A 14,084-nucleotide genomic window follows, 5' to 3' on the forward strand; every position below is an offset into this window, starting at 1 on the left:
TTCTCTTCTCCCTAGCCACTAACTTAACTTAAGCTTACCTTAAACATTTCCTCAAGCACTCCTGACTCCCCGTAAAAAAGGGTACTAAACATTTTTATAGTCACAATTGACAAATTCTGTTCAGCTGCTAACTTAAGCCTTTCATGTTTCAAGAGATACATATCTGTAAGGCATTAAAAAGCTAGGCAGAGATTAAAATGACTGTTCAATTTTCCATGAATAAAATCTACAACTGTAGCTTGACTTAAGTTTTGCACAATGTTGTGGTTTTGGTTTTGGTTTTTAATCTAGGAATTACCAAACTGAATTAAATTGTGTCTACATAGTTTAATATCCTGCTTAAACAAAAAAGGCTTCATAAATTGACTTCTGTAGTAGCCAACTGAATTAATCAACTCTTTCATAACTCTCTTGAACTGACAAAAAAATTTGTTTAAACTCTTTGTCAGAACCTTTAACTTGACTAAGCTTAGTAACTCTTGCAACTTTTTTGTTATTAGTTCATAACCTGGATTATAAACCATATTTATATGGATTGTCCAGACAAATATTTGGAATTTGAAAATAAAATTCTTAATTTGCAGTAGCTACAAGCTCCACACTTTAATCATACAAAAGATATTTCATTAGTTTTGATTTTTGCAAAAGCATGGTGGATTTTTTTTCCTTTTATATTTCCCCCTTCTGAACTAATCTCTTTCCAGCTTTCACTTCCCTACTCAGAAGAGCTTTCCTGTGGTTTATTCTTGTAATCATTCTCTGATCCTTCTACAATATTTCACAGAGATGTGGCTGTTGCAACATATACATTAGAGTTTTCTAGCTTTTGATTTATACTATGTTAAGGTGATGAAATATATATTTAAAATTACCTTGAATTGCAAATTTGTTACATAATTAAGGAAGAAGATTAAAAAAGGGTTGGAATAGCATAATTTTTAAAAAAATAGTTTCATTACCTGTCCAGTTGCCATAAAGTAGATCCATATTTGTAATCTAAAAATAAGAACAGAGCTTTTTTTTTTCCATTTTGATTTGACACACACATTTAGGCTTTTTTTTCCCCTGTATGAATTGAAGCAGAAAAATATGCTATTGCAGTTTTATTTTCAACTGCACATCACTTTTAGCTTTCAATGAAGATAGTGGATTATTTAAAATAAGGAAATAATGCAGTGCGGCTCTAGGTTAAGGTTAACACATGATCAGAATTTAAGACTGATAATTTAGAGCAGCAAGTATTTTGTGGCTGCCACCATGAGGCAACGGTATGTACTTCTGTTGTCATTCATCTTGTCTGACTAAAACCGGAACTGAGCAATCACATTTCATTATATTCTAAGCACAGCACTTCGGACTAGCCACGCAGTTGCTCAGAGATACAGATTTTGAAAAGGAAGTTTACATATTTATGTAGATGTTTACAGCCTCAATGCATTATGTATGCTACAGTCCACCACTGCGTTGTGTCAGCATTCTTGTGGGCTGGATGGGAATAAACTGAACTGATAAACTGAACTGTAGCTTTGCATCAAGAGTTAGAAGAGATTAACCGTCCTCATGTCGAAAGGCGGAGCCCCGATCTAGAAATGCTATCGTATCGCGATGCCACCTAGTGACAAGGGGTTTAAATGTGGAAAGCATCTTCCCTCCCTATAGCTATTGGGAGATCCACTCCATCTGCAGGATCTATGGCAATCTGGAATTTGCTCACCCTGTTGGGCCCTGCTCAAGTAGGCATTTGTTACTTTTCTTCCCACAATAATCCAACCAGACTACTTTGTTACTGCCCCAAGTAATGATCAGAAGCTTTTGCTGTATTTCCCATTAGTTATAACCCAGGTTAAATAAGTACCATTTTACAGATATTGGCAATTCTATATTTTAAATTCCCAGCATCCTGGGAGAGGATATGCTCTCAAAATTTGATAGGTGATAGTATAGTATCAATAAATATGAAATATCAGGTATTTCAAGCTGGACACTGCTTAGAGTACTGCTGCCACACTACTTACGTTAGGATGAAGCTTACAGAATAGATAAAAATGTTTCTCATGCTTCTTCAAATATCATTTATTTTTGAGAAATACAAACCCGAATGGAATTAGGACTTTTCCAGCCAGATGCAGATCCCTGTATACATACAGTACATGCTCAGTCTGTGCGCCACACCGATGGAACAAGGAAGATCTGTAAGGACAGCAGGCAAGCCTTAAGAGGCAGAATCTGTCATCCTTGCAACAAATAGGATGTGAGTTTACCCCAGTGATGGCCTCTTGCCTGAAAAAACCTTGTGACTAATTGCCTCCTACCATGAGTTTAACAAACTGGCCGATGAAGAGTTCTCACTCACGGCAGCTAGGCTAGCTGCAGGGTAAAGCATTTGCAGCAGGAGTAGCAGTCTGCGTCACAGAAACAAGATAAAAGTGCTTCCATGCTCCAATGTCAGACAGCACAGAAAATCTTTTGAGCAATATTAGATGGAACAGAAATTGTCTAGAAGAAGCATTTGAATGCATAATGCTGTCATTACTCACAATACTGCCCTTTCACTTCAAATTTCCCCAATTTTATTTTTTAAGTGCTGATATTTTTATTGGTCTTGAATGGGCAATTTCTTCCACTAATCATCCAGGATTTATCAGTGAAAAGAAGGGAGCATACTGTGCCGTGCAAGGCTACCATGATTTAGAGTCCAGATTACCTTGCGGTAGTTCAATAACCTTGGCATTAACAGGAAGCTGTCAGTGCCATTTCCAAGGCTACTGAAAAGGATGCAAGCGTGGGGTCTTAGGGAAGCTGAGAAAAGAAACTGTCCAATTTCTCCAGCAAAGTCAGGGACAGCCTAAAGCAATGCCACGCCAGCAGCTGAGGGGGTCCAACAGTCCTGAAAGCTCACACCTCTGCACCGAGTTCTCTCAAATTGACTGTTTTATAAGCATTGCTCCTTAGTGAACTGTTAAGATATTGGGCTTTATATTTCCAGTAAAGGCAGTGATTCCCCCCTCCCTGCCTTTCAGTATTTGTATTGAAAGTCTTCACTCACAGGAGCGCAAAGTCCCAATGTTCCACCTCAGCAATGCGTCTGTTCCCAGCGAGCGTGCTGTTATCATGGCCATCATTCCTCCTCCCACCGCACCGTTTTGAATTGGCTGCTGCATCTAAACAAGTTTACAGATACAAACATGTTCAAAAGCATCATTAATTGAGACAGCCCACTTCCTACGAAGCTGTTTCCAGACGCATAGCTACAGCATTTTGTACCGGGTGCTACACAGAAGGGATTCTGCTTTTTATTTCCAAAGGACAAGGAAATGGTGTCGCCCCCTTCAAACTGGAAGTTCACATGAAGTCAGGAGCTGTAGGAAGGTGAGCTACAATGACCTTTGACATCCAGGATTTATACAAACTCTTCCTCCACTATATTAATTATCCAAAACCCTAACAACTGTGTTGCTTTAAAGCAACACACAAGCCTTAGGACACCTACCTCCATGATAAAGCCCAGTGCGGAACTGTCACACAGACAGAAAGATTGAACTGTGACCTTCAATATAACTGAAACTATGAATACTTCTATGAAGTTTAGTACTGCCAATTGCATCATCAATTCAGTGTGCTTAAATATATGGATTTTAAGCACTATCTGGCAATATGAAGACATTATAAAGTTTGTAACCAGCCATTTGGTTACTAGACATGTTACCAGAGAACTTTTAATTCCATGGGAATGCTTTGTGGTTTGGGAGTGGCAATGGTCAGATATGGCTACTCCCAGCCCCATGAAAACACTGTTGTTAACAACACTGCAATGTACTGAAATTGTTACCTGCAAAATGGTGATAAAATACTTATGAGGTCTGCTGGTGCTAAAACTAGGTTTAGAAGAACTTTCTCTAAGAAGGCATCTCTATACATACTCATACATCCAGCTCTGAAACAAAGCCAAATTACAAGATACGTTTGTTTTCTAGGTTTGGTGAGAACCTTTTTCTCCTGCCAAAACCATCCATTCAGGGAACATGGCAAAAAAACCCAAACACATACTCACCAACACATCTCATTCAAATCTGCCATGAAGATCAGTGCATTTGGCAGCTCCTACAAGAAACTGATTTACACAGTTATCCACTTACTGCAAAAACTAATTGTATATTTATGTGTAAAAATAAAAAAATATTGAGCCTTTTAGCTTGTTACAAGATGCATGGTTAATACTATGATCCCTCTTTCTGTTTATTTGTTTCTCCTTTATGGATTCTTGAACCAGCTCTTGGAATTACACTCTTTGAAGAGCTCCCTTTGAACCCAGTAACTGTTTGAAAGGTAACTATGTAACAAGAGAAGAAATAGCTTAAGAGAAAATTGGCAGTATTTTTTACTTGTCTTGGAACCAAGCATTTATTTCTTAAACTTTTACAAATAAGATTTTTACAAATGACAAAGTTTTCTATCCACACTAAAGAAATCAACGTATGCTCAGTATCTTCACAAAGCAAGTTTGGTTTCAGTATCAAAATAACATCCAGTTGGTCATGCACCATATTCTCAAGTGTTGTCAAGTAATGTAACTTCTGAATTACACCAATTTATATTAGCTTTCACAGGTGTTTGTATTAGATTACAAAAATCTTCCCACACACCAGTTTAAGGTGAGGATCACCAGTTCAGTATTTCCCCAGTTGACCCCTTGGAAAGCAACAAATAATAAAACCTCCTTTCAGGAGTTACTGACTGGGTTATGACTGTCACAAGCAACCATGCCATACAATTTGTTTCATAAACAGATGAGACAACTGTTTCCCTCCTCCCGTAAGTCACCGAAAACTGGTTCCAGAACCCTGCTACTCTGAAGGGTAAGGCCTCCTCCCATCTTTCGGAGATTTCAGGAGTCTCAATACATGTAACTTTTCTTCAAAACCAAGTTAATTCTGAGAGAGGAAAAAAAAAAAAAAAAGTTCAGGTAAGAGACTTCTAAGAAAACAGGCCATTTCAGTGCCTCATTTCATTTACTTCAAATACAGTCTGCCTGCATGTTCCTTCAGTACAGCAAGAATATCATCCAGCCACCTTTTCTCCTTCAGAACAGTATGAGTGTCCTTCACAAAGTGTTTTTGTTAGTTTAACGATGTGGATCAACTCACTTCACCTCCAAAGAAAGTTTCTTTTTACTTTTCCCTGGATTCAGTGTTAGCCTTAAAATATTCCTGGTAGGAGCCGGTAAGGCACTGCAGCAGTGTAGCGCTTCCAGTCCTTCCCGTATTTGCTGAAACAACGGTGTTCATCCCTAATGCAGCGGTGGGTTAGCAGAATAGTCATATAAAAAATGTAGAAGTAAGGCAAGATGTGTTCAAACCCACAAGCCAGGCAATAGGCCAGGGAGCCCATCAAATCTCCTGTGTAGTTAAAATGGCGTGCCCACCCCCAGAACCCCGAGGTCAGCAGTTTGCTGTAGTACTTGGTCCCATCCACGGACATGTAGGAGCACTCGATATACTCCGGTTTCTTCCCCCATATCTTGCAGTTGCCATTTGTCCGACGGAACAGGTCCTTCTGGTGGTTGGTCATTCTGAAGATGTAATAGCCGATCATGCCCAGTATCAAGATCCCTATGGCATTAGCTGCACACAGCTGGACAGGGTGGTAAACCAAATACAAACCCTGGGGAGCAGAAAAAGAGACAATTTACTTGAAATGTACGCTCAGGATGCCAGACTTATTCCTTGACCTACAGTGACCCAGAACAGAGTAGAAGAAAGAATAGAAAAATCCACCCTACCAGTAAAACTGTGGAAGATTTTCAGAAAACTCTGCATCCTACCTTTTTTTCTTTTTTCCCTCCCCTCTGTCCAAAATTCTATTTGTTAGGTGGAACAAGAAGAAGAGAGAAGTTGCAAGGATGCAGACCAACCAGGACAGAAGAAAAGAAACCTGAACAAACCACCCACCAAAAATATCCTCTACATGCAAGAGTACAAAAAGGGACTGCAAGGATTCAGAAAAAAATAAAAATACACAACAGACAGTGACAGAAAAGGGCACAAAAGAATGGGAGGAGAGGAAAATATGTCAATTCCACGGATGGACAGTAAGCTTTTCTGCAAGTGAATTGTTACAAAGGATGTTGTAATGGTTACTCAGTATTCAAACTGTCTAGAAACAATTTAAGATACAAATCCAACCGCTGTGGAGAATGTTTCTGGAAAGCTTATTTCCTTTTAGCCCAAACATGTATCGTACTACATTTTTACCTGCAAAGTATAGAGGTAAGGCAACCACACACAGTCTCCCCAGCCTAAATACCATCCAAAATGATCATGGCAGATATCAATGGTTTTCAAATACCAGGCTTCATTCCAGAAAAAGTCCAAAACATAAATACCCTGAAACAGAACAGTTTCACATTAATAACAAAGCACTGTCACCAGTTATCTTGATTAACAGCATCAGCCTAATCTTTCTGTGCTGTCTTGCGATAAGATCTCAAAACTGACTTCTGGTTTTATTTTAACACCTCAAAAATAGGGCATTAAGAGGAACATCACACAAACATACTGCATGTAAAGCAATGATAAGTAATGTAAAGCAATATCACCCAAGGTAAGTAAGGCAAGTGTGCTGCTGCAAGGACATACACTTAGGAAGTGTACTGGCATTTGACAACCCCTACCTCTCTTCTGCTGAACGAGTCGTGTGCTTACAGAGAGGTGGAATAGAGCTTCTATCGAGTGGGCCCCCATGTACACATATTAATGAATAAATCCAAACTATTATCTATACTTATTACTTTGGGGTCTCCTCAGTAGAAAGCACAGCACCTGACTGGCTATTTTTAGATGCAGAGACATCTATAGTTCTGCATGTCTCACACACATAAAGTTTAAAAAAAAAAAGTTAGGTGCGGTGCTGCCCTCAGAAAAAACACCAGCCCAATCTTGCTCCAACTAAAGCCACAGAATTTGTCATTGTTCAATTTGGATTCAGAGCAGGCTATGCCTGTTTCCAGAACATAGGCTCAGAAAAGTATCTCTTATTTTAAATTTACACTGAAATCTGCTGGTGCAGACATGACCACTGGTGGCACACCAAATGAACAGAGCAGAGTATTTACAGCAGCACTCTGAATGAATACAAGTGTCCAAAGAACCAAGTCCCAGTCCATCACCACTGTTCCGGCCAGGAAAAACTGTTCAAGTTCAATTTCAATGCAAGCAGTTTTTTTCTGCTTCAATAGTAGTTTATTTCCAAATTGATTTCTTATTTTTCTCCTCTGCATTTACCTGAAGGACATTGACGAGGATCATGGAGTTGGTTACTTCACCATACAGCTCCTGTTGTTTAGCAGCATAGGAAAGGTTAATGAGAGTCCAGGCTACAATACCAGGGCGCCCATTGAAGAACAGCTTGAAATCAAACCACTTTCCTATTCGAGGGTTAAATTCAATCCCCATCATGTAGTCATAAAAGAAGTTGCCAGTGAATTTGCTAGAAAGTATAAAAAATGAGAAGTGTATGCAGTTATACACAGAGGTCATTACTATTCTGACTACACATTTCAGATTCACTTGATAATAAAAATGATAAAAGTATATGTTGTGCAAGATAACAAAAATTGATCCAACAAAGCACTACGCAAGTAGAGATACATTTTAGCTTCAAAGGTACCCTACTTTATTCTTGGTAACACTTCTGAACAGTCTAACATAACCTTACATCCATCCTATGTGTGACAAACAGTGTCACAGCTTCTGTGACACTGGGGCTGCCAGTCACACGACATGCAGCATGAAAGAGGATGGTGCTAATGAAGCAAAGAACCAGTCATACGCCAGCCTATCCCTCTGTGCCAGTAAAATACATTCTGTCATTATTATTCTGTGCAGCATTCAATTTATATATCTGATTACCTAGTATTCTCTCATTATGAAAACTCACATACCAGTCTTTGGCATTGGTAGGGAAAAAGTAGCTTTTAATCATTGCAAATGTGGAAACTGCATATCCCAGGATATTGGCACACCACAGGAGAGGAATCCAGTTGTCAAAAATGATGGTGGGTGAGAACCAGTGGAAGTAATAGGCATTTGCAAACCATAGCACATGGGTAATGATCCAAGCCTGAAGTCCATTGATTTCATACTTATTCACTACACCTAAAATATGAAGAAAAAATTGAATGTTACTGTCATATCCATTAGTGCAGCTTTTTATTACTATGGATATGCATACAGTACACAGAGGCTCAATCAAGTGCTCATGAAATGACCTTACTCTCCTCACCCTCCCAATTAAGTATCCTGTGGCACTTTTCTGAAAGTTTCATTAGACTCTGCCATAACCATCAGGCTTTGTTAGGCTGAGTTTTCCTCTTCACTCTTGCTTCACAAAACAGTGAATTTGGAGTCTCTCCTAAAACTAAGGTAAAAGTTACCCTTTGCAACACTTAGTTCACATCATGCATTTTGTTCAAGTCTTCTGGGTTAACTTAGCTTCAGCAGGTGCAACTGCACTGACAAACACTATCAATAGTCCACTGCTGATTTTAAGTGCCAAAATGATCAATCTGTATTTTCCATTGCTGGCATGGTGCCTGCCATATCTTTAGTAACACTAAGAGAGAGAAATTCTATCATTTATTCTAAAAGATGACATAGATTGCTTCATTTCTGTTTGAAGTAAACCTATGAGGAAGGTGAAAGCATTTATGTCCATGTTTCCTCCAGATACATATGGGTTATTAAAGATCGTAAGTACAGAAATACTATCATTTGAAAGACTGTATGGTGTGCATATATTCTAAGGAAGAACTTACCAACAGGGGTGACAGCACCTTCTTGTACACCTCCTACATATCCAGGAATAAATTTATGGCAGAAGTCAGGAATGAACACATACAAAAACACCTAGAAGAGAAAGTATGTATTATACCAAATGCAACACATGGCAGTTTCCGTTAAGTATCGCATAAGCAAACAGGGCAAGATTTACCTCTTGGGATTTTAGACTAGTAATATGTCCAAGCTATTAAACAATTCTAAAGATGTTCTTCACATGTTGTCACCCTTTTTTGGTGGGGAGGCAGGACAGTTGGTAACTAGATCCAGATCCTTATAATTTTATTTGAAGTTAATCTGTGTCATATGTAAGTTGTTTTCAAATTTGGAAAAAAATTGGACTCGTTTGGTAAGTCTGAAGATATTTTACAAATGTGAATTATATTTCATATATCAATGTTCTTTTCCTGTCTGTCTATAGAAAATATCAGCCCTTCTGCAGTGTTAGTTTATGATATATTTATGGTGTATTAATTTAAAACAAACTGATATTGTTGTTATATAGTTGTTTTTTCTTAAAAACACCAAGGAATATGTCACACAAGGAATATTTGCGTATATTCCTTACACATATATTTTTCAAGTTTATAAGCTTCTTTGGGATTCAAAAAAGCCACGGAAAGTGAGAAACACCAAAGAGCAAATGCCAGACATTCCATTGTCCTTCGTGTAAAAGGATTAATCAAACAGCTGTTTAAAAAACCAGCCACTACACCTAGATCATAACTCAATAATATACCTGGAAAGCGACCCAAAGGGTATAGATGCCAGCAGCCCTATAGGTCAGTGTAGGAGTCTTGTTCCAGATGTCAGACAGATGTTTTTTCTCCGTGAGCAAGTCGATGACTGGATCAATCAGAGAGCATTGGTACTGGTCGCAGGACATTATGAAGTAGTATACAATAAGTGGTGCAAACATGAGCAGGAAAAGGATGCTTGCCAAGGAAAACCAGTCTACCTCCCTGTAATCCAAAAAAGAACTTTTTTTTTCCAGCTTTCAGTTAGAACAGTGGTTTGATTAAGGCAGGCAATTTTTGCAGTGGACTTTCTATATTAACTGGATGAAAACAGAAAATATTTCCAGGGCACATACATTTCTTTGGGTCAAATAACTAAAAAACTTAGCATGTTACATACTTTACTACAAATGGTTATAAAACTCTGCTAGTTGACCAGAGCTACAGAATAGGTATTATCTCCCCTCCAAAAAGCAGATTATTATTACAGCCTTCATATTTTTGATGGCAATCATGGGTATAACTGGTAGAGTATTCGCCGGAAGTGGTAACAGAATCACAAGAATATTACGCAAAGCTTGGAAACACCGAAGAGACAGACAGACAGACCTTGGACAGCCATTAGCTGAACTCGCTCTACCACACACTGTCTATAGTGGCAAACTGTATCAACACCCATGGCTGTTTCCAGCTGCAATAAAATACTCTACTAATACTTGCACAACTCTTTGAGAACAGAGATATGAGTCATAAATCTTGCTTTGGGCAGGAGATGTCAGCTGGCAATACCACAGATGGAAGCCTGTCCTCCAAATGTCAGGAAATATTTTGTTCAGCCTTTGAAGGAACTACAAATTTTACTGATTTTTATGATTTGCTTTCCTTTTCTGCAAGGAGAACTGTATTTTAAACCGAGCCATCTGGCAAGCTCTCTATCTTAAAAATCTTGAAGAACTCTTCTTTGGCATCTGTTACTACAGCTCATTATCCTGGAGCTTTCAGGAGATGGGCAATGCAACAATCTGTTATTAATAAAGTGAAGTTTAAAAGGAATGTAGCATCTGTAAGAGTAAGCATGAACCAATTTGAAATACAAGGACTAATTAGGGCCCATAAGCTTCTCTCACCATGCTCTTCCCCACTGGACTTGAGATGTTCGAGTATGATTTTGGGTGTTTTTATGTTTTCTTTCTTCAGAAGGTTTTTTCTCCTGATGAGCTGCCATGATGTCCTGCATGAAAGAAAATATTCATGGTATTACTCCATCTGGTTCTCAGTAATTCTTATGGCTCTACAGAATAAAAACACAAATGAAAATTATTAAAAACTATTATATAGCCTTCTGATTACAAGGAATTTGGGGGAAGAGGGTAGGAAGGAAAAAATCCTTCCCAATTACATATGATCTTATATTCAGCAAAACATAATCAAAACACTCATGTCAAAGTAACCCATTAAACTTCTTGCTAACTGGAAATTTAAGATATATTGTATAATATATGGTTTCTTACTTACATGTAAGACGCAAACGAAAAAACCTGTTTTGCCATGTTCTTATAAATCTCTGAAAATAAAGTTCTGTAACTAACTGCCTTTCTTAATTAGAGAAATTGTTACTGTTGTAACATTATTGGTACTGACCCCTTGCTCCATATATGTTAGCTACATCAAAGAAAACACAGTTAGAGTGTGGGAGCCCACTCCAGTTATTTGCATTAGTTTTGCTTTACAATAGTAGTACTAATTCTTACACGGAACAATACCAGTAAGAATTTTACCACAACAGAAAGGCTCTTATTCAGGAACCATCAGAACTGGAAATATTTAGGTCACGTGAAACCTCTGATGTCATTTAGCCCAACCTCACCTGCCCCTGCGGAGAGCAAGGACAACTTAGAACAAGTTGCTCAGTTAAATTCTGAGTATTTCTAAGAATTCCACCTGTTTTGTCAGTCCTACTGAGAAAGCAGGCCTCTTTTCTAAGAGACCCAAAAGAGAAATCCTAGGTTGAGGATTGTCATGGTGTTTAGGTTAGTTTTAGGCTCTTATGTAGCCAAACAGCCCAGCTACTTTGTAGAGCTCAGCCTGCAGAGCACTCATCAAAAACCTGTCTGTAGCTGGCAGCACCTGGGGTTTTGTGCAAGATCCACCCACACACACCACTTACCATTAATCCTACCAAACAGCACAGAAGCAAGATCGCTATCTAACTACTGGAACTAGAAACAGGCTAGATGAGAAGGGCTGGCATTTAATACATTGTCCATGGGATCCGTGCTTCCCCCCTATTTAAACGCCAACAATTGCCACCAAGTTTTGCCCTTCTACAGAGCAATTTAAACAAGTGCCTGCTTAGGACTATTCCCTAAACAGACACACCCTGTCTGCTGGCAGTAACAGCCTCTCATGTTCAGAACTATTCCCATGTCACTTAACACACGTTAACACTTCTGGATCAGGACTCCTGCTGAAATCATATTCCTATTAACGATTATTTCTATAAACGCAAGCTTTCTGTTACCCCACTAAACACACCCCGAATATTGCTTTCCTAAACCCTTTGTCTGCTTCTTAACAAGAGCCTGAAGCAAACCTCAGCATTCAAATATCACCTGGGCAGAGAACTCAGGAGATGCACTCTTCCTCTGCGTCCAAACTTCAGGGCTTAATGATGAAGTACTGTGTTGCTGCTCACACTGTGTTAAAGCAATAATCATGTCAACCACACAATTCACTCGGAAGCTCTCCCCATTTGGTGCCTAACCCACATATCTAATGTACAGTTCAGAGTGAAGTTCACATCACGTCCTTTCAAGCAGTAATAATTCATGTGTTTGGTGCTCTTCATCAGCATTCTCTGGACTTACTGAAGAGAATCGCGATCAGTGTGGCAAAAAAACACTTTTAGATTTTGTCCCACAAAAATCAGGCAGACTCCTGTTCACGAATACCTATTTTAAGGGAAAATCCCTAGGTAACACGCCCTGCTCCGCAGAGCCCCGTGTTTTGCCGCGGAGATGAACCGCGCCAGAGGCTGCCCAGGAGGGCTCCGCAGACCCACGGGGGCAGCGCCTTCCCGCCGGGCGGGCCCCTCACGTCAGACACGGGTACCTCGGGGAGCGCTAGCGGGAACGGGAGGGGCCGCAAATCAAAACCCACCTCCGGAGTCCGGGGGCACTGACCGAGCTCCCTTCCACCCGCCTTGGCCCCGGCGCCACCCCGCCCCTCGCCAGGGCCCAACATGGCTCTCCACGAGGCACGCCCCCCCCAGCCGCAGCCCCCCGCGCACCGGCGGGCTCCCCGCTCCGGTGGACTCTGCCCGCAGGCGGCGCGGGGACAACTCACCAGGGGAAGCTGCCCGGTGCCGCCCGTCCCCCCGCCGCAGCCGCGCTCCTACCGCTACCGGCGCGAAGCTCCGCACCCGCTACCGGCGGCACTCCCGCTCGCCTCAGGGCGACGCCTCTCCGCCCCGCCCCGCCGTCCCGACCAATCACCGCCGCGCCCCGCCCCGCCCCGCAGTCTCGACCAATCCCCGCCGCGCCCCGCGCCGCTCGGCGCCGCCGCATTGGCGGAGCGCGCTCAACCCATGGGCTGAGGAGACGGGGTGGGCGGGGCAGCGGCGGGCAGCGGGCGCGGGGTCCCTGCGCCCGCCACGGTCGTCTCGTCAGGCTTCGGCGGGGTAACGGTGGGCACCGTGAAGGCAGGTCGTCTTCAGCCTGCACAGGCACGGAGGCTTTGCCCAGAGAACAGCCGATAAAGCAGGCGCGGTGCGGGCAGTGGTGGCCTCGGAAGGCTCGAATCGGGCACCACGCAAGAAGGATCACTACAAAGATCAAAGGTTTTGAAAGCAAAGGAACTGGTGTCCAAGTGTTAGATCTTCACTGATAAAACGACCAAAGGAGGGTTGTGAAAGAACGCCAGGAACTGATAAAGGGACTGGTAAAGTTGACATTGTGACCCTGAAGAAGCAACACTGATTAAACCAATGAAATCCCAAAATAAGTGCGAGGGGTGATGCCATAAGACCAGCAAGCAGGGAAATACCAAGGTAAGGGCGCAGGAACAAAAGCTGCTGATAAAACCAAGGACAGGACTACTTGAACTATGAGTGAACTTTCCTCATTAATGTAGTAAAAACTCTTGCTCAAGGACGAAGAAAATACAAAGAAAAGCCCCTTCCTCACTGAACGTGCGCAGTTAAAAGGGGGGATACTGTGACTTGAATCGAGACAAGGCCACACAGGGATCAATGAGAATGAGGGTGGCCAAACTTATCAGTAAAAAAACTACTGATAACTGGTGCTCAGGATGTATAAATTAACTGTGCATTAACCAAGGGGTGCTAGCTTTGTGGAGTTACCACCCAGCACCCATCTCTGCACAGATACGGATTAAACAAATATCTTGAGTCTGTGGTTTTCGGCTCTTTGCACAGTGGGTAGAAGAAACCTGATTTGGGGGACATCACAAGGAGAGAGTTTAGTACAGAATAAACTTCATGATCCGTGTGTGA

General features: G+C 41.1%; 1 protein-coding gene across 3 annotated transcripts; it reads right to left on the reverse strand.

Moving 5' to 3' along the window:
- Window positions 1-4,354: 4,354 nt before the first annotated feature.
- Window positions 4,355-13,018, reverse strand: DHCR7 (7-dehydrocholesterol reductase). Of its 3 annotated transcripts, XM_074842339.1 has the most exons (10): window positions 12,917-13,018; window positions 12,184-12,267; window positions 11,350-11,444; window positions 10,699-10,802; window positions 9,574-9,796; window positions 8,813-8,903; window positions 7,940-8,153; window positions 7,281-7,485; window positions 6,252-6,383; window positions 4,355-5,661 (listed from the first exon to the last, which is right to left on the reverse strand). In XM_074842339.1, the coding sequence occupies exons 4-10, from the start codon at window positions 10,794-10,796 to the stop codon at window positions 5,197-5,199; spliced, it is 1,428 nt and encodes a 475-aa protein (XP_074698440.1). In that variant the 5' UTR covers window positions 10,797-10,802; window positions 11,350-11,444; window positions 12,184-12,267; window positions 12,917-13,018; the 3' UTR covers window positions 4,355-5,196. The 3 variants fall into 3 exon arrangements, with proteins under 3 accessions (XP_074698440.1, XP_074698438.1, XP_074698441.1); XM_074842337.1 differs by lacking the exon at window positions 11,350-11,444; XM_074842340.1 differs by lacking the exons at window positions 11,350-11,444; window positions 12,184-12,267 and having other exon boundaries at window positions 12,917-13,007.
- Between the last annotated feature and the right edge of the window lie 1,066 nt (window positions 13,019-14,084).

Source organism: Strix aluco, chromosome 16 (assembly GCF_031877795.1).
Source record: "Strix aluco isolate bStrAlu1 chromosome 16, bStrAlu1.hap1, whole genome shotgun sequence".
NCBI classification, from domain to species: Eukaryota; Metazoa; Chordata; class Aves; order Strigiformes; family Strigidae; genus Strix; species Strix aluco.